A 21,074-nucleotide genomic window follows, 5' to 3' on the forward strand; every position below is an offset into this window, starting at 1 on the left:
TGCCCCAGGCAGGTAGATCCCTGCTGTAGCTCCACTGGCCTCTCTGGGCTTGTGTGGCTCTGGGTGCTGCTCTAGGTGGTGCCTACAAATAAAGCAGGCAGCTTGCGGGGGGAAATTTTGTTTAAAAGCATGGGGAATGGGGGCCTTGGGGACTGAGGAAGGGTGTTTATAGTATCATGGTATTCCTTGGAAGGGTCTGGTGCTGTGTCCCCCAGATCTCCCATGGGGAATGCCTGTGCTTTGTAGGACCAGGAGGTATAACCAAGGGACCAGAACCTGGGCAGGGCCTTTCCCTTCTCCCTCCTCTTTGGCATCTTCCAGCTGCTTTGTCCGTAGGCACAGCCACAAATTCCCTCGGGTGGCAAGAAGGGGTTCTGCTCAGTTCTGGTTCTGCTGACCCCATTGTGACTGGTTCCACAGCCCTCATAGCCAGTGTGGTTCTGCTGCTGGGTGCTCTTCCCAAGGAGCACCAGGGGAATCTCCTCTGGCTGGTGCCAGGAGCAAAACCACAGATCTAAGTGGCTGTGTGCAGAGCACCAAAAGGCCTTCCTTTAGAGAGATTTGGTCTGGCTTTTGGCATCGTCTTGAGAAGAAAGGTAGGGGAGCAACTGCTGGATGGTCATTAGTGTTGTAATGTACTCAGTTGGCCCTGGGAGCAGGGTTAGACCTTTGTGTATGTGTAGCTTAGGTGATGTTCAGCTCAAACCCATTGGCCCAGTGTTTGAAGCGGCAGCATCAGGGCAGCACACTTCCTCTCCAGTCTTGTGCTTTGCTGTCTCACCTGTGTTGCAGTATCTTGAAATTCTGGAGAAGCGACTGATTTTGTCATGCTGAAATATCCGTCTGCCCTGTCTGCCACTTGGAGTGGATTTCTGTGCTCTGCTTAGGGAACTAAGGATGGCAGATCTGATCAGCATCTTCTTCCTGACTCTTAGAGGACAGGGTCTTATTTTGTGTCCCTTTCTTCACAACCTGGTGACCCGTGCTGCACTCAGTCACCTCTGTGTATGGAACAGCAGGAGAGCAGAAGCTACAGAGAACGGCAGGACAGAATTGCAGGACCCTGCTCCAGCCTGGCTCTGTCCCAGAAGCCAGCACCAGTACAGCGATACTGGAGTAGCTCAAATCTGATCTGATAGACTAAATACGTCCGTTCTGCTGCCGACAACCTGGCTTTTGAGACACAGCCCATCTTATACTACTATACCAACACTCTTCCTTGTTACCTCTTCATCTTCTTCCTCCAAATAAACCCACCTCAGACCCAGGGTAGGCTCCAAGTAGCATTTTTGCACCCTTTTTGGCATGGCAACACATCCTCCCATGTTCTATGGCTAAAAATCTACCCAGGCAGTGTTGTGGCAGAGCTGCCTTAAAGCAGCATGAGTTGCCCTTGATTTCATGAGTTCCAGCTCTGGGACTTTCTGCAGATGTAGAAGAAATCACTGTACAAGCACATCCTACAACGTTGTTAGCTGAGATGCTGCTAACAGAATGTGCCTGTGTTTAGCCCGTGTGAAACAAGAAATGTTTGATTCCTCCATCATCACATCAGTTGGTATAAAGCCTCCCAGCAGTCAAAGCCAACACACTTTGCCTTTACACCAGGGGTGCAGCTGATCAGCAACTGTTTCCTGATGGGCAGTGATCTATCTGTGCTGCACTCACAGCTTCCAGAACTTGATTGCTTGCAAAATGCATCAATTGCTCATCCATTTCCCTCTGCAAATCTAAGGGCTCTTCTCACTGCATAGAAGCTCTAGCTCCTGGGTCACTTGGGCTTGAGCCTTGCAATGCAGAGTGAGGAATTTCTCTGCCGGTTGTCTCAAAGCGTTGTTACCAGTGGTCCCTTCCCACAACAGGTCTGGGTTTGCTTTCTTCAGCCTCAGGTGTAATGACTCTGGGATCTCCTGGCTGCTTTTCTGGCAGAGCAGAAGGTTCCACTTTGTGGTCTGTTGTATTTTTACCTTCCACGGGGAAGTGAAAGTACCCAAGGTAGCTGCTGCACTTCATGGTATGACAATGAAGCACAAGCTCTTCAGTGTCACTCACCAGCAGGGTCACAGACCAGGCTGGAAGGGGTGCCAGGCACCATGTTGCCTTCGGAGGAGACCTCACTGATTTTTGGGAGCAGCTCTCTCAAGTTCCTTGTCATTATCTGGTCCTTAAATACCCTCCCTGTGTGCAGCTGGAGGGGAAGCAGCCCTGCTACTGCCTATCATCTGAAGAGCATCATAGCTGGAGCAGAATCGAAGCAAGGACATGAGACAGAGGAGGGAAATACCTGAGAAAGAGTTGTGACGAAGAGGCTGAATCAGGAAAGAAAAAAAAGAAAGTCATAAAATGACATCACAGCATCTGATTCAAAGCCCTTTGAAACTAAGGGGAGGATTTCCACTGTGTTCAATGCGTTTGAATTGGGCTGTAGCAAGAAGAGTCTGTTGCATCATTTGAAGACATTGCAAAATCAGGGACAGCGGAGGGGAAAACACAGTCTTTGAAAGAAGCAGAAGGGAAACCTCTGCAGTCTGGAGAGCTTTTTAAGGGTCTGGAAGAGCCGGTCTCGCTTGTCCAGGCTGTCAGCACAGCACCAAGCCCTGGGTCTTGCCTGGGGGATTCTCCAGGGAGCTCAGCACACATGTGGGAACCTATTTCAAACCGTGGCAGGTAGGAGAAGAGGGAGGTGGGTGTGTGTCCCTGTCATCAGGGTGAAAGATGTGTCACTCACACATCTGTTTGGCTCTGGTCATTGCCGTGGAAACGTGGACAAAGATTTTAGCAAGGCTGAAGAGGGTGACCTCTGTCTGTGATGCTATTTTGGGCGCAGTGACAGCTTTTGCATCCCAGCTGGAGGGAATTAGGTTCCCTCCCTAGAATAGCAGGTGGCATTTGGGCACTTGGCCACCTTAGTCTGCTCCATGAATGCCCAAGGAGCTGGCCAGGTTTGATGGAATTTGGGGTGTTTTGGGCAGTCCATTGAGACAAAGTCTGTGGGTGACATCTGTGCCAGCACATTGGATTTCAAATGTTCCTGCTCTGCTCGTGTGCATCCAGCTTGCTTTCTCCTCTCATGACCCCATCGTATTGCTGCTCACCATTTCCGTCCTAACTGCTGCCATCAGCTCATTGCATGACCCTGGCTGCTCCTGTGTCCCAAACGAGCTTGAGGTGCAGCTGCCAGTGCTGGGGAGCAATGCCAAAACAAGTAGGTTACAAATCTGAAAGCGATGCTTGGTGTCCAGATCCTCTTGGTTTCCAAAGGCAGGTGGGTGCCAAACTCAGTGCTAAGTCTCCTTCAGCCTTTCCTCCTTTGTTCCCACATCTTGCAGTAACTCTTGGGATGAACAGGTAGAGTCAAGGCTTGATTCTGTTCAACCCAGGGCTGCAGCTTTGTGTGCTCAAGTACTCGTCTTGCCCTTTCCCTGCCTCAGTTTCCCCATTGGGAAAGCAGCAGGGGCTGATAATGCTTCCTTTGATCTGTACAGCTGCACTTCTCATAAGCATGGGGGTTCATGCTCTGGTGAGTTTGTTTCTCTGGCTAGAGACCAAGTCACCCGGAAGGATTAAGATGAACTTTGCCACATCCCAGTGGTTCCTGGCTGCATGTTGGTGCCATGGACCTGCTGGTGCAGCAGTCTGTTGTAACACAGGTCAGCTGCTCATGGGAGGCTCTGTGGTGGAGCAGCAAGAGCAGGGATGCATCCCAGGATCAGAGGAAGGGGGTGACAACAGGGTCCACCAGCAGGTACCAGCAAGACGGAAAGATGAGTCAGGCCCAGCAGCCAGCCAGGAGACCTACAACATAGATCTGAGGTCCACCTTGGAGATAAATAAACCTACTAGATAACTCTGGCAAGGACTGGGCTTCTTAAATGCAGCTGCTGGACCATTGGGCAGAGGGTGCTTGAGTAGGGGTCACAGGTGGGACTTGTTGGGACAATTAATCCCTGTTAATATATCCAGGCCCTTGGCACTCAAGAGAGAATAGTGTGTTGCTGAATTGTCTGTTCTGTTAGTGATTGTCTGTGCTGTTGAATTGGTCCCTTTTTTTCTTTTCTCTCTTTAGTGCCCCAAACCTGCCGATCAAGATGCCCAAACCCAGCAAGGTGAACCAGGCACTGGCAGGTAAGGATCCCGCTCTGTCTCCAGGTTTACAGGAGCATGGACTTTACCTTTTACGCTTATTTTGCTGTGTTAGTTTTCAGTAAGAGTCTGAAATGTTGCTGGCATTTAGATTTTAGGCCCAAAGATTTTTCAGAAAGGGCCAATTTGGGAGAGAATGGGATGGTCAAACCTTAGGAACTGTTTTTCTCATCAGTGCTGGTCCTGAGGCTCTCAAAGTGAGTGGGTTTATTTGGGATTTGGGTATTTATCTTCCCTGTATGTGTGGATGAGCCAGTAGCGGTGGGGAAGCACACAGATCAAGCTCAGTGCTTGCTGTTACTTGCTATTTCAAGTCAAGGGGGAAAAGTGGTGTAAGATGATTTTTTTTAATCTGTTTTTTAAAGTGATTTTTTTAATGTGGTTTTATTATAAAAGCTTAGGTGGTCTTTAGCTTAAAAAATGATTGTGGCGCTTTGTCATGAGGAAAGGAGGAGACGGAAGTTGAATCAGATGTTGTCTCCTGTGGCAGCAGAATACAGGCTTGCTTGTTATCATCTAGACCTGTGAATACAAAACCAAATATACCCAAGGAGTGTGTCTGGGAGGGATGAAGTGCCAATTTTCAATGCTCCTTTTCAGAGTAGATTTGCCTGTGAAACACGAAATGCTGTTGCCTTGAAAACGACAACTCGTGCGTGCAGCTTTCAGTGGCAGCGTTTCCATGCCAGAAACCATCGGCACATTTGCTCTGGTTTGTCTCAGCCAGCACCAAACCGTGGGCCATAGTGTGGTGGTACCTGGGGAGACGGGGGTTCTGCTGAGAGCAGGTGTCCTCTCCATGCCAACACCGACTCCAAATTGTATCATAACATGGTAACCTAGGGGCAGAGAAGTGGAAAAGACCTGGTGTATGATATTTTCTGAGGTTTTCTGTACCTATTTCAGGCATTATAGAATATCTGTTAACCCTCTCCTTCCTCTGGCTCTTGTCCATGCATGATCTGTTGAGGTTAGTAGCTTCTTGGACACCAAACTTTGCTCCTGAGCGTGTACAGACGGTTGTGTTCTTGCTTTTAAAGACAATGGTTACCAGCTCATCCCAGGAAAGGTGATGCTGTTTGGTCTCCTCTTGTGTATCAGATCTTACCCTTCCCAAAATTGATCTCCAGGATTTATGTTTCTGGTTGTGTACTGTTAGTACCATTGTGTAAACTGTGCCTGGTGTGTCTCTATAGCCAAACTATTTTTAAAAAAACTCTAATACTGGCAGTCCTCTGCTGGTGAGCAACCCATCTGTCTGCCCATCAGCACATCGATCTTTGTGGAAATGAGGTATAAAGTCAAGCTCAGACCTCACCTAGGTGGATGACCTGAGTAGAACAACTCCCTTTGCTTATAAACGCTCTGAATTTCATCCCCTGGCTATTAGCACTGTCTGTGTAATTAGGTACTTAATCACATGAAGGTAAATACAGCAAAGAACTGAAGAGCCCTGGTGAATCCAGGCTGTGTTAACGCTGATCTCATCCTACATGTGCAAGTCATCCCCAGTTAGTCTGGAAGAGGTGAATTCACATGCTCCATTTATACCTTGTAGTGCAATGCTTAGATATAAAAGGCTGCAGGAGAGCTCAGTAGAATTAAGCTGTTTACCACCATTTAATAAACTAAAATGGTTACATTTTTAATTGGTATCTCTGTTGTTGGAGACTGAGGGCTCAAAAGAGTGAATAATTATTCATTTCTAAAAGCTTTAGCTCTCCACGAGGCAGCTAACGAGAAGCGTACTGAGTTGTATGGGCTGGGCTGAGCGTGGTCAGTGCAGAAGCAATTCCTAGGGCCAGTGTCTCCATCAAATCCAGGTCTTGGTAGGACACGGCTCTGATCGGCGCTGCCTTGTGGCAAGTGTGACGAGCCCAGAGGTGCAAGGGGGCAGAAAAATCTGAATTTGAATCCTTACAAATTTTATCGAAAGGTTAATTGGCTGTGTCTTGCAGGAGATCTTCTTCTTTCCCTCTGTGCTCTGCTCTCTGTTTTTAGGACCTCTTCTGGGAAGTGGTATTTTGTTCATATTTAAGGTGCATGTGGAAACTTGTCTTTTAAGCTTTTTCTTTCCCCCTGAGTATTTGGTTAGTGCAGTGAAATGCCACAACAGAGGCCTGAGCAAAACGTTGAACCGCGGAGTTGGTGTTTGAGGATCAGCTGGACTAACATCTCTTGGGAATAAAGGAGTTTAAGTGCTGTGCCTTGGGGCTGGGGAAGACTGGGTGGTTATGTGAAGGCCCTTTTAGTGCTTTTTTTAAGATGAAGGCTGGAAATGAGCTTTTTGTTAAATGAAAGCAAGTGTTTCTCATTTTCACGATTACTAGAGCTGGGGTGACTGGGAACACACTAACCATGATAATTTTGCTGGCGGATGTAATTATACAGATGAGCAGTGTTTTTTCTGAGGTCTGATGTTATTTGAAGGCAAGTTCTGCCCTTTCCCCTCTACCTGCTGAAGTCTAGGACTGGAACCCATCCCAGTCTAAACTGTGCAAATCCAGAGCAGAATGTTAGGCTGAGTTTGTGAAGGAAGCGTGTGGTCAGCGCTCATTATATTATGTAGGGTGTTTTTCCCATGCTCAGCTTTTGCACAGGATGTTATGAAAGTCTTTTATTTGCATGGCAGGCTGAGGAAAGCTGGTGGATGTTGTCATAGCTCTAGTGAAAATTATTTTACCCCAAGGAGTCAGTAATATTGTACTTTTAGCCAAATAGATGCTTTGAGCAAGAGAGAAGAGGCAGTTCTCATGGAAAGCTGTGAACATATTAATATTATTCCAGCTGGGGAGCAGCAGGAACACAAGAGCATCCAAAAGCAGTTTTGGTCTGGGCAAGCTTATCTTGTTGCAGCTTGGCCCTTGCATCTTCAGGTGAGAATTAACCCAGGGTCACATTTGCTCCTGATGTAACGCCACAGATGTCTATGACGAGTTTGGGATGGAAACAGTTGTGTGCGCGGGTCAGAATTGCTCTGCAGATGTGCTGTGTGTCTCCGTGTTGTTTTGGCACTTTTTGTGAACGCACACTCCCACGTAAGGCTTGGATCAGAGGAGATCCCTCACTGGGGACTTGTCACCAAACTTGTGGGAGGATTGTTAGATGCTGAGATTTCCAGTATTGTATTAGAGCTTTAGAGGAGGTATCGCTGCTGGGGTTCGAGATGAGCCAGAAGAGCAACGTAACACCAGAATAGCTCCTTTTTGAATGCTCTCTTGATTTGAATCTGCAGAAGGTGATTCTTTGTGTGTCTCTCCAAAGGCAGCAGAAGGTAAAGGTGAAAAATTACCTTTTTTTGGATGGTTTAAGATTGTCTGTGGGAGAACATTTGGTTGGGGGTAGTTGTCCCGGTTCCATGATTGCCCTGTGCTGCATGTCTATGTGGAGTTGTAGATACATTTGCAGCTCATAAAACCAAAGAGAGAAGGTTCCTGGAATAAACGTTTATTTTCTTTGCGATGATTCATGATGCTGGCAGGCAGTTTTGGACGTGTTGTTCCAGGTACGATGGGGGGCTGTGTTAGAGGGTAACTGAACTCAGCTGAGGTCCTGTGGTCTTCACTGGGTCTGAAATTTTGAAGCAACATTTTGTCCTCTGACATTAAGAGTCTGAAGCTGGTTGTTCAGACTCTGTTATGTTCTTTTATTTTAAATGGGCTCTGCATTTTAATGTTAGCAAGACAGTATTGATCTCTTAAGAAGAAAGCATTAATTTTGCATTTGCCTATCAGTCAGCTGTGCGTAGGTGGTGATAATCCACGTTAGTCTTTGGACTTGCTTTTCAAATGTCAGTCTCTGCAATCAGTGTGATTGCGTCGCTTAGAAGCAGGTTTTTTTGGAGACGACTTTACGGTTTCCTTTTCTGCACCATTTCTGGGGAATTGCATTTTGCAACCTCGGTGGGTTTGGGCTGTCTGAGACATCAAATCTAGGTTGACGGTGGTGCTACCTGGTGAGAGTGATGCAGGGCTGCCTGGTTTGCTGTTACCCGCTTCCATCTGGAAGCATGCGGTTTCACCACGAATCAGGCAACGTGGTCTTCTGGCCAGACCAGCTCTGCCAAGGGTTCTTGGGTAACCCTGGGGAAAATACTTCATCCATCTGTGCCCATTTACCCATCTTGTGAGACCCCTTCTGTCTGCCTTTGGTCCTTTGATGAGAAAGTCTTAGTAAGACCATCCAACTTTGTGTATCCAGAAAGGACTTGAACAGGTTCTGGAATATTTATTGTGCTTGGGCCTTAAGGAGGTGTAAAACACGGTCAGTGCTGCGTAGGGTTAGTTCTGCTTGTCGGGCACTGACACAGGGTTTGTGCAGGGGTTTCTAGTCACAAGGTGCAGGTGCTTGACTAGTTGCATGTTTGAGGCAGAAAATAGTCATATCACTTGCACGCAAAGCTGGTTGATGCTTCCCGTCATAACTTGATTTTTCAGTCACATGTGGGCAAGTTACCTCCCTTCTGTCCTGAACAAACATGCTCTTCTATCTTCCTTTCCCAACCTGACTGAATAGAAGCCCGAAAAAAAAGAAAATCCTTGGAAATATCTGCTTTGGCCATGAACCACTGTGCAGGGTACGGCAGGAGTTTCCATAGTGTTAGGATGTGGGTTTACATGGTCTACTGTAAGAGGTAAATTTTGGGGAGACGTTGGCTTTTAGGTTGTCTGCTGTTGTTCTGCACCCATGAGCTTTTCTTTTCCCAGTTTTGGCAATGGCTGCAGCAGGTGGGGAAGTCATTTCTTGGGAAAGCAAAGGCAGGTGTTGTCTCAAATAGAAGTTTAACAGCAATATGCTGCCTTAGAAATGTTATGACTTGTAACCGGCCTGTATTTCATGGGCAAACATCATATTAGATCAGCGTGATCAGTCCTGTAGCTCTCTGTGTGCCAATTTTACCTTCAGGGAATGGTTGTCCTTTTGAATGATTCATGAGCTTGAGCAAACTGCATCCCATGAATACAGCTGGCTGGGGGGGGCAGGGTGAGAACGGTATTTTAGCTGAGGGTGGTAAGAAAAGCTGGGGTGCCAAGGAGGGAATGGTGGGGGTGAGTGGGGCGCCACCACCGTGGGGCTCGTCTGGTGGGGGATTGAGTAGAGCAGCTCCAGTTTGTGGTCAGTTCTGCACCTGGACACAGTCTGTGGGCAGTTAAGCTGCTCTCTGGGGATCAATTTGGTGCGATGCCTTTGAAATACGTAACTTTAGGGGGGCCAGTAGCTGAGTGTGATGTTTAGGGGCTACCGGTGATGCTTCCAGGGCTCCAAGAGCTGGAGGACTTTGAACCACAGCAGATGCAAAGTGCCCAAGGAGCCCTAAAGACAAGATGAAGAGGAAGGTCCTGTTCCCACACTGGCTTAGGGGCTCACAGCCGAGACTCGTGCCTGTATTTCCCTGCTTAAATTCATTTCCTGGGCTCCCCCCTCAGAAAGCCTCTGGATCCTGCCCTTGTGCTGACTGCAACCCCGTTGCCTCTTGGATGTTGTATTTCCTCTGAATCAAGGGTTTGGGTTTTGTTTTATTTTATCTTTTTTTAAAATTTTTCTTTGAAAGTTTTTTTTTTTTTAATGAATATGTTTCCCCGTTGTTTCCTTCCTGCATGTCGATCTCGTACCCGCTGTAGGCATGACGGCTATTCTGATGTCAGCCGCTGGACTCCCCGTGCACCTCACCTGTGTGCCGCAAGCTGCCAGCACCCATAAAGCCACTAAAAAACACAGCTCAGTTAAGGAGGGGAGGAAAGTGTCCAAGAAAGGTAGTTCCTGCTCAAACTCTGATATTTGCTTCCATCTCCTTCTCTTTATCTCTTTGCAATTGTTCTGCCTCTTTCCCTCTTGTCTCTCCCCACCACCCTCTTGGCTCTTCTGGTTTGACTGATGATGTTGGTCCCACTAAGGGGAGAAGCTGGGCACGTCTCCTGGCCTGCACAGTCCCTGACAGGCTGTAAAATATGATGATAAAGTAGAACCTGTCCTGTGGTAGCTCTGCTCGTTGCCATCGAGCTGGAGCAGCCCAGTTGTTCTCTGTGCATGTCAAAGACTCCTTCAGCCTCCCACATGGTCCCTTTACACCCTCTTGGGCACCCACCTACCAGGGCCTGCTCTGACGCATTGGTGGGACAAGTTTGGGTGCTGAGGAACCATCAAGGAGAGCATTTAATCCATACACGCTCCCAAGAGAAGGTTCGCTTGTGAGCTGTGCTTGTCATCGTTGAGTCATGGAGTGAGAAGGATCTTCCAGACAAGCAGGCCCCTGAGTCATAATAGGGCTTTCAGGGTCAAACTGCAGAGGATTTGTTCTCTCTGTCTGGAGCGGAAGGAGCTGAGCCACCTCCAAGGCAGGACCTTCATTTCTCCTCTTTGTGTCTCACTGGGTATCCCTCACCCTTGCAAAGCTGGTGGGCTCCCAGTTTAGAGCCTGGGTCCCACCTGTAGGGGGGTAGGTGGGAATCCAGGCTGGTGTAGCTGTAGAGGTTGTTCATCAACCCCCAGCACAGATGTCCTGGTGTGCTCAACCACCACCAAACCTAAGATACATGAAGAGGGGACTGGAAGTGAGTGGTTGTTTAACATGAGGATGCTTGTGTTTAAGAAGGAGGGAAGAGCCCTGAGGTTGAGGGGAAGAGGTATCTGGCTGTCTTGAGGAGTTTGTTGGTATCATTGTCTCTATCCTCAAAGTCTGTGCATGCAGTGAGGAGGTTTGATGGGAAAGTGAGGTCCAAACCTGGCTGAAGGAGGCAGGAAGGGTAGTAGAAGGAAAATATAAATTAAACGTGGAGGAGGCATCTTGCGGAAATGCGTTATGAGAGGAGGAGATGCGAACGGGAGAGAGCAAATGTGGAGTAGGATGTGTGATGGAGCGGGAGGAGAAAGCAGGGGGGCGGTGGGAAAAGCAGCAAAGAACAGGAGGAGCAATGGAAAATGGAAGGTGAAGGAAAAGAGCAGGGTGGAGGTGGGTGGCAAAGGGGCTGGATGAGGCTCTTGATCCGCAGCCAGCTGGTGAGGTGCTGGGGTGACACTGGCGCCTGGTGCAGCATCCGTGCGACCCTCCGTGGCCAGGGGTGCAGGCTGGGTGCTGGGGACACCCTGGAAATGGGACTGCAGAGCAGCTGGGACCCAGCAGGGGCATCACCTTGCTCTTGTCACTGGAGGAGCCTGAAAAACAGAGAGCCAGGACTGCTGCTGGTGTTGGTCACCTGCTGCTGGTTAGTGACACAAAACTGGGCATATTTAGGGCAAAGCGTGGCCTCACGTGCATAGCTCCGCTCCTCTGCAGTCCCCCACGCTGCAGTGCCACTGGCTGCTCCTCAGTGGGGTCTCTTGGTAGCAGCACATTTGCAGCATCCACCCCCTCCCTGGTGTGGAGGAGATTGAGGTGCAGGTGCCCAGGATGCTTGCAAGAGTGTGATGCTAATAGGAGAACACGTCGTGTAACTTCTGAGCAGGGTGGGGAGAGCAGCAATGCAGAGCGTGAAATGGGGCAGGTGGGGAGGATGGGATGTGGGCTGGGGGTGTCTGAGCAGCCAGCTCAGCCCAGGGCTGTGCACACTGCCAGGCCTGGGGACCTGCCTGATGCCACCTCCCTGCCAGCCCACCAATGCCACCTGCTGGGCCTGGACACTACAGCTCAGGGAGGGGACACCAGCCTGAGGGTGGAACGGGGGCACCGAGCAGCTCCTTCTCCCTTCTGCTACAACATCTGTCCCAGATGTCCTTGTCCTGGTCGGGATGTGCTGCAGAGGAGATGCTTTGCCGGTTCTGTTGTTCCCAACACTGAGCTGTGGGAAAAGGTGCCTCCCTCTGGTTTAGAAAATGAGATTCCGCTTTGCTGAGACAGGATAGCTAGTCCTGCAGAGTGCATGGCTCCGGGATTAAGAGCGGGCTCAGTCCCTCTTAAGAAAAAGCTGCATTTATACAACACCCCCCCCCCGGCCTAGAATGCTGTTCTGCAGTGGCAGTCATGATCCTGACTTTCAGGCAGACTGTTCTTTTTGCCTTTACAGACCCTGCCGCTGCCAACAGGCAGAGATGGGCCTGTTTTGTGCCTTGAATTTCTGCATCGTGTGCCCTTTCCCTTCCCACACTCCTCCAGGTTTTTCCATCACAGTTCTAGCAAGAGCTGTGAGCCCAGGAGGCCACCAGTGAGCTGCCTACACCAAACTGGTGCCGAAATAGCTGGTGGTGGGTGCAGTGTACCCCTGCTTGCTCCTTCCTGCCGCTGCAAACGCTGGCCGCTGGCAGGTCGAGGCGGCGTTGATGGAATTGCAGCCAGCATGGTGACTAGCTGGGTTATATTAAATAAAGGCACTAATTAGTCAGCACTCATTACCGTTGTTGCTGTTCTGGCACTGATGTCTGTGGTGCAGATCCAGTTTTCACCTGGCTTGGAGGTTTCCCTGCGTGTGTTCTCTGGGGTGGGCAGTCATGTGTGGAATGCTGTGGTCATGGAGATGAGGATGCTTGTCCAGGATGGGATCTGGCTGGATGGGGGGTGTAATCCCAGCTGATTCTGATTACTCCTCTTATGTTCTGTCCATCTGCAGACCCATGGGATGGGTGGGACTGGGGAGCCCCATGGAACTGGGGGAACTCTCTGTTCCCATGGGGGACGGCTGCTGAAGGAGACAGGCTGTAATAACTGGGATGTTCTTTAATGCTAAATGTGAAGAAACCTGGTTTTAACACCAAATCTCCTCTCACCTTCCCAATCTCTGGACAGCCCTCTTGGGGATTGAGGCCGGGAGATCCAACCTTTGCAGGTCCAGAGGTGACAAGATATGGGTGTCCGTAGCAATAACTAGAAACAACCTGTGTCTGGTATGCGTAGGGTATCAAAAAAAGAGTCTGCTGTGAACCATATGGCTCATTTTGGGATACAGAAGGAGGCATGTTACTGCTGCAAGGATTTGAAACACATCTGTCAGATGTTGCCCGTGGAAAGCCCTTGCTTCAGCAAGCAACTTATTATGTACAGGGAGGAAGGGGAAGCATTAAAAAAATCGTTACTCCTCTCTTTGTAAATGAAAGAATGGTAAACATTCCTTCACATCCCAGATAAATCAATAGCACAGCATTCAGCCAGCCGGTGATAAAAAGCATCAGTCGATTCTGCTGTTGCATTTTCAATTCACTATTGAATCCTGAAAACTGTTGAATCATCAAAACAGGCTTTGATCCCAAGGGATGGCTAGAACAAAGATTTGGAGGCAAACACTTTTAGGGAGTAAATGGTCCGGTAAGGAAGCGATTAATGTGCTGGAGCATATGTGCCTGGTGGCGGGTGCCGTGCCTCCCAGCTGCATTCCAGCTGTGGTCTGGCCTGCCAGATGTGCTCCTCTGCCCGCAGAAGAGCCTCCCTTCAGAGGCGAGGAAGGCTGTGTGGGCTTGCTGCCATTGCTGAAACCAAGTTCTGCGCATCAAAAGGCTTCCTTGGGACTGGACAATGAAGCACTTGCAGCTGGGGACAGATTTGCTAAGGTGTCTGGACTCCCCAGACAGCCTTGGTGGATATAAATGCATCAGAGCGTTATCACAGCAAAGTGACAGGAACAGACCAGAGATGCCACAATGCAAACCCGTCAGGCCTGGGTTTCCTAAAGATGGCTGAGAGCTGCATCGCCGTTTTCTGCCTGATTTTCCCCAGCTCCAGCCCAATGACAGCTGTTGAGGTGTTGTAATGCCATTTGCTTTGCCTGAAATCCCTGCTGTACCCCACAGACCCTGCGAGAGCTTTCTCATTCTCACTCTTACCCAGCTCTGCACTGGGTTTTTTGTCTCCCTTCATTGATTTGATTCAAATGAGCCTGGCCAGTTCTTGGGCAAGTCATCTCTTTGTTCCTCTGAGCTGCTACAAAGGAAAGTCAACAGCAAGAGAAATGAAGGAGCGTCCTCTGCTGTCCCAAACAAGGCAGATTGCTCTAAAGCTACTCAGATTTGCGGTGCAGGTGAACCGGGATGTTCTGCCGTGTCCTGGGCAGGTGGTGCTGCTGGTGTAACACACCTTCTCACTTCCCTCACTTGTCTTCACCACCTTGTCTGTGCATCTTTTTGGCATTGCTTTCTCCAGCCCGTAGCCAGAGGAGACAAGAAGGTCACTTCAAAAAGAGCCACCTGGAAAACACGGTCTAGAAGGACTTGGTGCTCAGTGTAGCAGGCAGCACGGGATCCTCAGGAATGAGAACCTGGTGGCCATCACAGGCGGATACTTGTGGAAGTGGATGGAGTCACGGTGGGTAACAGCAAGTTCTGCTCACACGGGGCTCTCCAAAACCTGCAGAGCAGAAGCAGCTGAAGCCTCTTTCTCCTGCGTGACTGCGAAGGTCTTTGGTGGTTGCAAGCCAGAGCCTGGTTCCAAGTGTCCTGCATGGGAAGTGCTGGGCTGGAGTAGGGACATCATGGAGCACACAGCCAGCAGACCTCGGGCACAGTGAGCACTGAGCTGAGACAGTTCAGACCCATTGTGTCCCCTTGCAGCTCTGTGCTGGTGGCAGATTGTGATCCGCTGCGTACGAGCAAGGTCCCAGCTGAGGATTCCCAGAGCTGTTTCTCACCTCTGGAAAAGGCAAGGAGCTGCATCCCCGGTGGGGTCTGCCAGTGAGCCCCTGAAGCAGCTCCTCAGCTCTTGGCCTGGGAGCCAGAAGGCTGGGGCTTGCCCAGGCTCCTGTTTGTCTCCTGCTCCTCTTGTGGCAGTTCTTGGAAATGCTTTTCCAGGGGATTTTGACACGCCCCGATGCGGAAAACGCCTGCTTTCGTGTTGCTCTTTGGCCTAATGCTTATTTTATCCTGTTACCTTCCTGGTTAATGGTCTACAGAGGGTGATCCTCACAGCCCTGCTCTGCCTGAGATGTTGGGCATCTCTCCTCCTGCCCACACTGGCACTCGGAGGGAGCATCACTGGTCTGTGTGCTCAGCTTATCTCTTCCTCCTGCTACCAGAAATCATGTGTTTCAGGATGGCCAGGAGTCCCCTTCTGAAAATAACTCATCTTAATGACTGTGTCTTCAGTCAGGAGAGTCCACCTCCCAGTTCAGGGATCTCCTCCCTGTCCAGGTGCCCCCATAGCCCAAGCAGCCCACAGAGCTGGTGTTCGTGGGAACGAGGGGCTCCTGTGTGGTACAGGGCCTGTGCCATCCAGGCCTTTGCCTGTTCAACAACACCTGCGGTGTGTGAGCAGTCCTTCCCTTCTGCTTCACCACGTTTGCCTCTCCTGTGACAAGTGGTTCTCCAGAAAATAGCACCTGCCACTTCATCCTGATGACAGAAACTGTGTTTTGGGGTGGCAGAACAGTTCGGTGCTGCCTCCAGCGTGACTGTCTCTTGATGCGCAGCTTTTTCAACCACAGAGCCAACACTTGTGAACCCTTCGTCTTCCTGGAAGGCACCGAAGCGGACGGGGAGAGCTGAAGATGTGCTGTACAGGTGCCCCCAGGGCTCTGATGCCCAGGTGTTGCACATGGCGATGTCCTGTGTCCACCTGGGTGTGTGGAGTTTGGAGCAGCAGTAGTCTCGGCTGAAATACAGCTGATGTCCTACAGTGGCTCAGAAATTAGCTCAGAAGCAGAGCTCTTTGGAATACAACTCCCTCGCGAGGCCCTGGGCTGTCGGGCATGGATGCTTGTGGCCTCTCCAGCTGTTGCTGGTGTTTCCCTTGCTCCCTGAACCACTGGCAACTTGACTGGCCAGGATGGAGGAGAACAGAGAAGAGCGAGCTACGGCTTCACTGGCATGTTCATCGCAGCACTGCTTTCCCCCAAAAAGTAGATTCAGGAAGGAAAGACGAGGTTTCCCCCAAGCCAAGTGACAGGTCTTTCTTTTGCCTCCTGCCAGGTGGGGTCATAATGTCACTTGTGCAAATGTTTCCTTTCCTAGGCTGGTGGAAGAGCCTGGCAGCCTCGGTGACGGGCCTGATGACCGGTAAGGAGCTCATCTCCTCTAGCCCGGGGCTGTGTGCCCTGCAGACACATACAATGCTTGTGGGCTTAAGCCGAGCCTTGCTGGCCTGGGAGTTAAGGTGACTGCTGATGCTATGGGCAGTAACTTGCTTCGGATGTTGTGTGATGTTTGTTGCTTTGTGCCGTGACACCTCCGAGGGGACCAGGCTGCCAGTGGGCTGTTGGGGTGCTCGTGCCTGGGTGGATGGGGAGCAGGGACTATATTTAGGAAAATGCAAAAATATCACTGTCGTGTGCTGCAAATAATGTGTACCTGTTGGAAAGCTGGTTTGTTTTGTATACCCTGTGACTTGTGTTATGTCTTGCTGGATTTGAGTATGTGGAAGCTCAGGAGAAAGGCTGCTATTTCATGCCAGGGATGTGAGGCTCGTGCTGCCGTGCTTGAAACGGGGTCTGAAGCCTCATGCATTGCTGGGTGTCCTGGTCAGGTGCCAGCCGGGGCAAAGGGGGGATGCCTCTTCTCCTCTGACAACACAGATGTAATCCTCTATCCCACTGAGGCCATAGCATCCTTGGGTTGGTTTGGTCCTGGCTGGCCTCTGGTCTGCACAAAATCCAGCTGGGACCTAGCTGCTGTCAATGGGGTATGTGGGGAGGACAGGAGCACAGCAGGTACAGGCAGAGCCCTGGGTGCACAACACAGGGCACCCACATCTGCCAGGGGCTTTTCCTGTCTGCAGTGTTCACGGTGTTCCTGGCAGCCGTTTCTGACAGCAAAGCCTCTGAGGGGCTTGTAGGGACGAGTTGGAGCAGCCTCTTCTCCCCCTCTGACCCTGCCCTGTCTCCTTGGCGTCCTGGCCAGCGACTTGCTTGTCTCCCTTCTCTCTGGCTCACCTGCACATGTTCATCATGTCTCGCAGCGTGCCTGATTCCTTCTCCTCTCTTTTTCTCCCTTCTCTCCTTGTGCAGCGACGCCAACCGAGCCCGAAGCCGTGGTGAGGAAGTACCTGGAAGAGGTGAAGGGCTCTTCTGCTGATGAGGTGAGAGGACAGTGAAGCGACTCCAGATTGCCCGGTGGCCTCTTCACTGGGTGCTGTGACAACCGTGGCGATGCCTGAGGACCACTCCTCCTTGGGCATCCCGTGTGGTCCATACTCCTGCTCCCAGTGGCACTGCTGATGCTAGACGGAGAGGCCTCAGTGCTGCCTGAAGCCCACACATGGTAACTGGTGATTTGTCCTTGTCAGCAGACTGACGGAGAAGGCATGGTGTGGGTTGTGTAGCTAATCCTGGTAGCGCCTCCTCATTTCCCTTGGAGCTGGCTGCAGGGCCTGGGCTGGGGGAGGGAGTTTGGCTTCAGCCTCTTCTCTGTGCTCAGAGAGGTCAAAGCTACAGAGATGCAAACCCTGTGCTGTAGAGGAGCAGGACATAACCCCACTCGATTGCCACTCATCCCCTCTGACGGATGGCAGGTCTTCTCCTGCACTGTGGAGGTGATACCAGTCAGATAATGAAACCTGACTGTGCCCTTAAACCTCAAAAGGAAAGATCAAAGGTGAAGGCAAATCTTGCTGAAGCATCTCTTTGCTTCCTTGGTGGGTCAGTCATTATGAACAGCTTGTGCTCACAGTACATGGTGGTTTTCTCCTTTCTGCCTTGGCCTCTAGGACTGCATCATCTGCATGGAGAAGCTGTCCTCCCCCTCGGGTTATGGCGATGTGTGTGAGTGCAGCACGATCAAGCCGGAGGCGGTGGGTCGGCTGAGGAACTGCCAGCACCCTTTCCACATGCTCTGCGTGCTGGCCATGTACTCCAACGGGAACAAGGTACCGAGCTGGCCCGTCCCCACCAGGTCCCCTGTGCCCGGTGACTCGTCTGTGGAGTTCTGATGTCTGCTCCTCTCACCCTGCAGGATGGGAGTTTGCAGTGCCCCTCCTGTAAAACTATCTACGGAGAGAAAACCGGTACTCAACCCAAAGGGAAGATGGAGGTCTCCACATTCCCCCAGTCCCTCCCTGGCCACAAAGACTGCGGGACAATCGAGATTGTCTATCACATCAGCAGAGGCATCCAGGTGAGCACACAGCACGCTCGCAGGGATGGCTGCTGCCAGGTAGCACAAGCCAGGAGAGCCTCGCAGAGAAGTCCTAGTATCTGGTACAGCACCTGCCGGCAAGCCCACCGCTGAGCAGAGCCCAGCTCCCAGCTCATTGGTCTTCCTTAATGATTTTGCACCCATGTTTACTCTCTGCCTTGCCTTCTGTTGCCCCAAGCAGCTTGTCTGCAGTGAAGAGACGTCTTTTCCCTGTCTGCATCTGGTCCGTGCTGCAGGGCAACCTTCTGCTCTCAGTCGAGCTGCCTCTGTAGCACAAGCAGCCTGCAGAGCTGGTGTTCATGGGAACGAGGGGCTCCTGTGTGATACAGGATCTGTGTTAAATTCTGCTGCTGATGCTAAATCCCGTTGCTGAGGGATTGATTGTCCGACTCATATGAAGATGGACATTTCCATGCCAAATGTGTATTCTCTATTTCAGGGCCCTGAGCACCCCAACCCTGGGATGCCGTACACAGCAAGAGGCTTTCCTCGCCGTTGTTACCTGCCTGACAACGAGAAGGGGAGGAAGGTAAGGTGTCACACACTGATAACATGACCCTTCTCAGGTTGTCTCTTGGCCCTGTGTTGCTGAGAGTTCTGGGAGTATTTTTCAAGTCCTGGAAGACCAGCAAGTGGTCCTTCCCATCAGGGTCACCACATGGGTAACTAGGACATGAGGGAGATCCCTTCTGATGCTGGGATCTTTGCTTTCCTCCTGCTACAGCAGAGATTTAGGCTGTTAAGCTTCTGGCAAGCTGCTTTCATGGTTCAAATCTCCAGCTTTGTTTTTTTTTCCTTCTTTCCACCTCTAGGTCCTGGAGCTCCTGAGGGTAGCCTGGAAGAGACGCCTGATTTTCACCGTGGGCACCTCCAGCACCACCGGCGAGAGCAACACAGTGGTGTGGAATGAGATCCACCACAAGACAGAGATGGACACAAACCTGAGTGGCCATGGTTACCCTGACCCCAACTACCTGGACAATGTGCTGGCGGAGCTGGCTGCGCAGGGCGTCACCGAGGACTGCCTGGGACAATGAGTTGTGCACGCCCCAGGCACCCACCTAGTGCACTTATTCCTGTTGCCTTAAGTTCCTGCGTCTGACCGCCTGTCACACTGAGCAATAACACAGTCCCGTGGGAGCCCTGCCCACTCCCTACAGTTTTTTGTTTGTTTTTCCAGAGGGAGGGCTATTTTTGTAGAAACTGCACTTGCATCTCTGGGTAGGGTTGATGGTGACACGGGCAACTAGCTGGGACAGTGGTCCCATGGTGACAGACCCACTTGTGAAGGCAGAGCCTTTCCTTGTTAGTGCTTGGGAACAGGATGGGGGGAGGGTGTCTCACTACAACTGGACCAGCGGGAAAGCAAATGAGGGTCTCCCTGCCCCAGAGGCGCCTCTTCCAGCAAAGCCTCCCCCTGCCCCTCTCTCTGCTTGGTCTTAATAAACTCATTTCCACTGCAAGTTGTAGTGCTGCCTTCAAGCTGCCTGATGGCTTGGGGTGCCTCCCTCTTTGGTGCCCCCCTCTGGGGGACCAGCCTGCTCTGCAGAGCTGGGAACACTTGATCCAGCCAGAGGAAAGGAGGGGAAAGCTCAGCTTTGCTGGAGGATGTGACTCTGCAGGGGCAGTCCCAGGGACTGGGGATTGCAGGCTGTCAGTGCTTCACCTGGCAGAGGTGACCCAGCAGTGTCCCTCCTGGGGGAGGTCACAGCCCCCTGCTCTTTCTGTGAGCCACCATCCCCACTCCTGTTGTCCTGAAGCCCTTCTGGCTGGACCTGCCCTCCTTTATCCCCCTCTCTGGGGTGAAATGGCAGCAATTTGGGGCTGTTTGTGCCCCAGGGAAGCCTCTGCAGGGCGGAGGCTGTTTGGCAGCTTTGTGCTGCTGCTGCGGGGAGTGCTGGTGCCACCAGCCGGTGACAGGCGACCAAGGCGAGCAGCCTGGCAGCCACACAAGGCTCCCAGCAGAGATGCTCTCCAGAGCACCCTCCTGCACCATGAGCTCTGCCTCTTGGCCTTGCCCCAATCCTGGTGGCCTTGCTGTACATTGTCCCCATTCTTGTCACCTGGCACTGAAACGCTTCTGTTTCTGGCTGTTCCCTGTGGCCAGCAACCCCAGCTGCAAGTCCTGAGAGCTCTGCCCACGCTAAATCCCTTTGGCACATCCACAGTCCTGGTGCCATCTGCCATGTCACCTCATTCCCAGGAGATCTGGGACATGGCCGTGCTCTGCTGGCTCTACACCCTCCTGTGACCAGCATGTCCTGGACCAGCAGCGAGGGGCAAATTTCTGTCATGCCAATATAAAATGGAAAGGGTTTTCAAAGCTGTGGGGGGTTGGAGCTTTCCCTGTTACCCATCCTGTGCTTGCAGCCTCCTGGTTCCCCTTGGCTGCAGGTTTTGGGGATGCTGCAAAATCAGGAGCTCCTTGCAAACAGCAGGTATGTGTGTTTGCATTCCTGAGCTCTACAGAAGCAGGCTGTGTCTGCCTCTTTTCTGGTTGTGAAAGGCAGAGGTTTTGTGTTTAAACCTCAGCTGTCCATCCCCAGATCATGCCCTCCCAGCAATCAAAACGGTGAATTGAAGCGACAATTGGGCAGGGTTCACCCAGCCCTGTACAAAGCAAGAATTTCCTGCTGAGCATGGCCCAAGGCGTCTTCAGGAGATGCTCCCCAGGGTGAATCAGATGGAGCCTCCCTGTTTTGGGGCTGGTCCATGGCTGGGACACCATGGCATGAGCTGTTCAGGCTCAGCACCTTGTCCATGTCACATCATCCGCCACAAGGACCTGTGGCATCTCCTAAAACCCTTTTGCCACCTGGGTTCTGAGCCCTGAGATGGCTTAGCCCCTGTGGTGGGGGGATGTGGGTGGCAAAGGCGTGAAAGCAGCAGACGCAGGTGCTCAGTCCCCTCTGTGCAGGGCGATGTCCCAAAGCGGGTCCCCTCTGTGC

The 21,074-nt window shown here is 51.3% G+C and overlaps 1 protein-coding gene across 3 annotated transcripts in view; it reads left to right on the forward strand.

Moving 5' to 3' along the window:
• DTX2 (deltex E3 ubiquitin ligase 2) overlaps window positions 1-19,517 on the forward strand; it is a 31,620-nt gene extending 12,103 nt beyond the window's left edge. For 2 of the 3 annotated variants that reach the window (XM_080357011.1, XM_080357012.1), the window contains exons 4-11: window positions 4,067-4,125; window positions 9,765-9,896; window positions 16,009-16,053; window positions 17,001-17,071; window positions 17,699-17,857; window positions 17,944-18,105; window positions 18,566-18,655; window positions 18,939-19,517. In XM_080357011.1, coding sequence (XP_080213137.1) covers window positions 4,067-4,125; window positions 9,765-9,896; window positions 16,009-16,053; window positions 17,001-17,071; window positions 17,699-17,857; window positions 17,944-18,105; window positions 18,566-18,655; window positions 18,939-19,163 — 943 coding nt within the window. In that variant the 3' untranslated portion in view covers window positions 19,164-19,517. The remainder of the gene's footprint in view (window positions 1-4,066; window positions 4,126-9,764; window positions 9,897-16,008; window positions 16,054-17,000; window positions 17,072-17,698; window positions 17,858-17,943; window positions 18,106-18,565; window positions 18,656-18,938) is intronic. The other variant, XM_080357013.1, reaches the window with a different exon arrangement.
• The last annotated feature ends 1,557 nt before the right edge of the window (window positions 19,518-21,074 follow it).

Source organism: Nesoenas mayeri, assembly GCF_963082525.1.
Source record: "Nesoenas mayeri genome assembly, chromosome: 20".
NCBI classification, from domain to species: Eukaryota; Metazoa; Chordata; class Aves; order Columbiformes; family Columbidae; genus Nesoenas; species Nesoenas mayeri.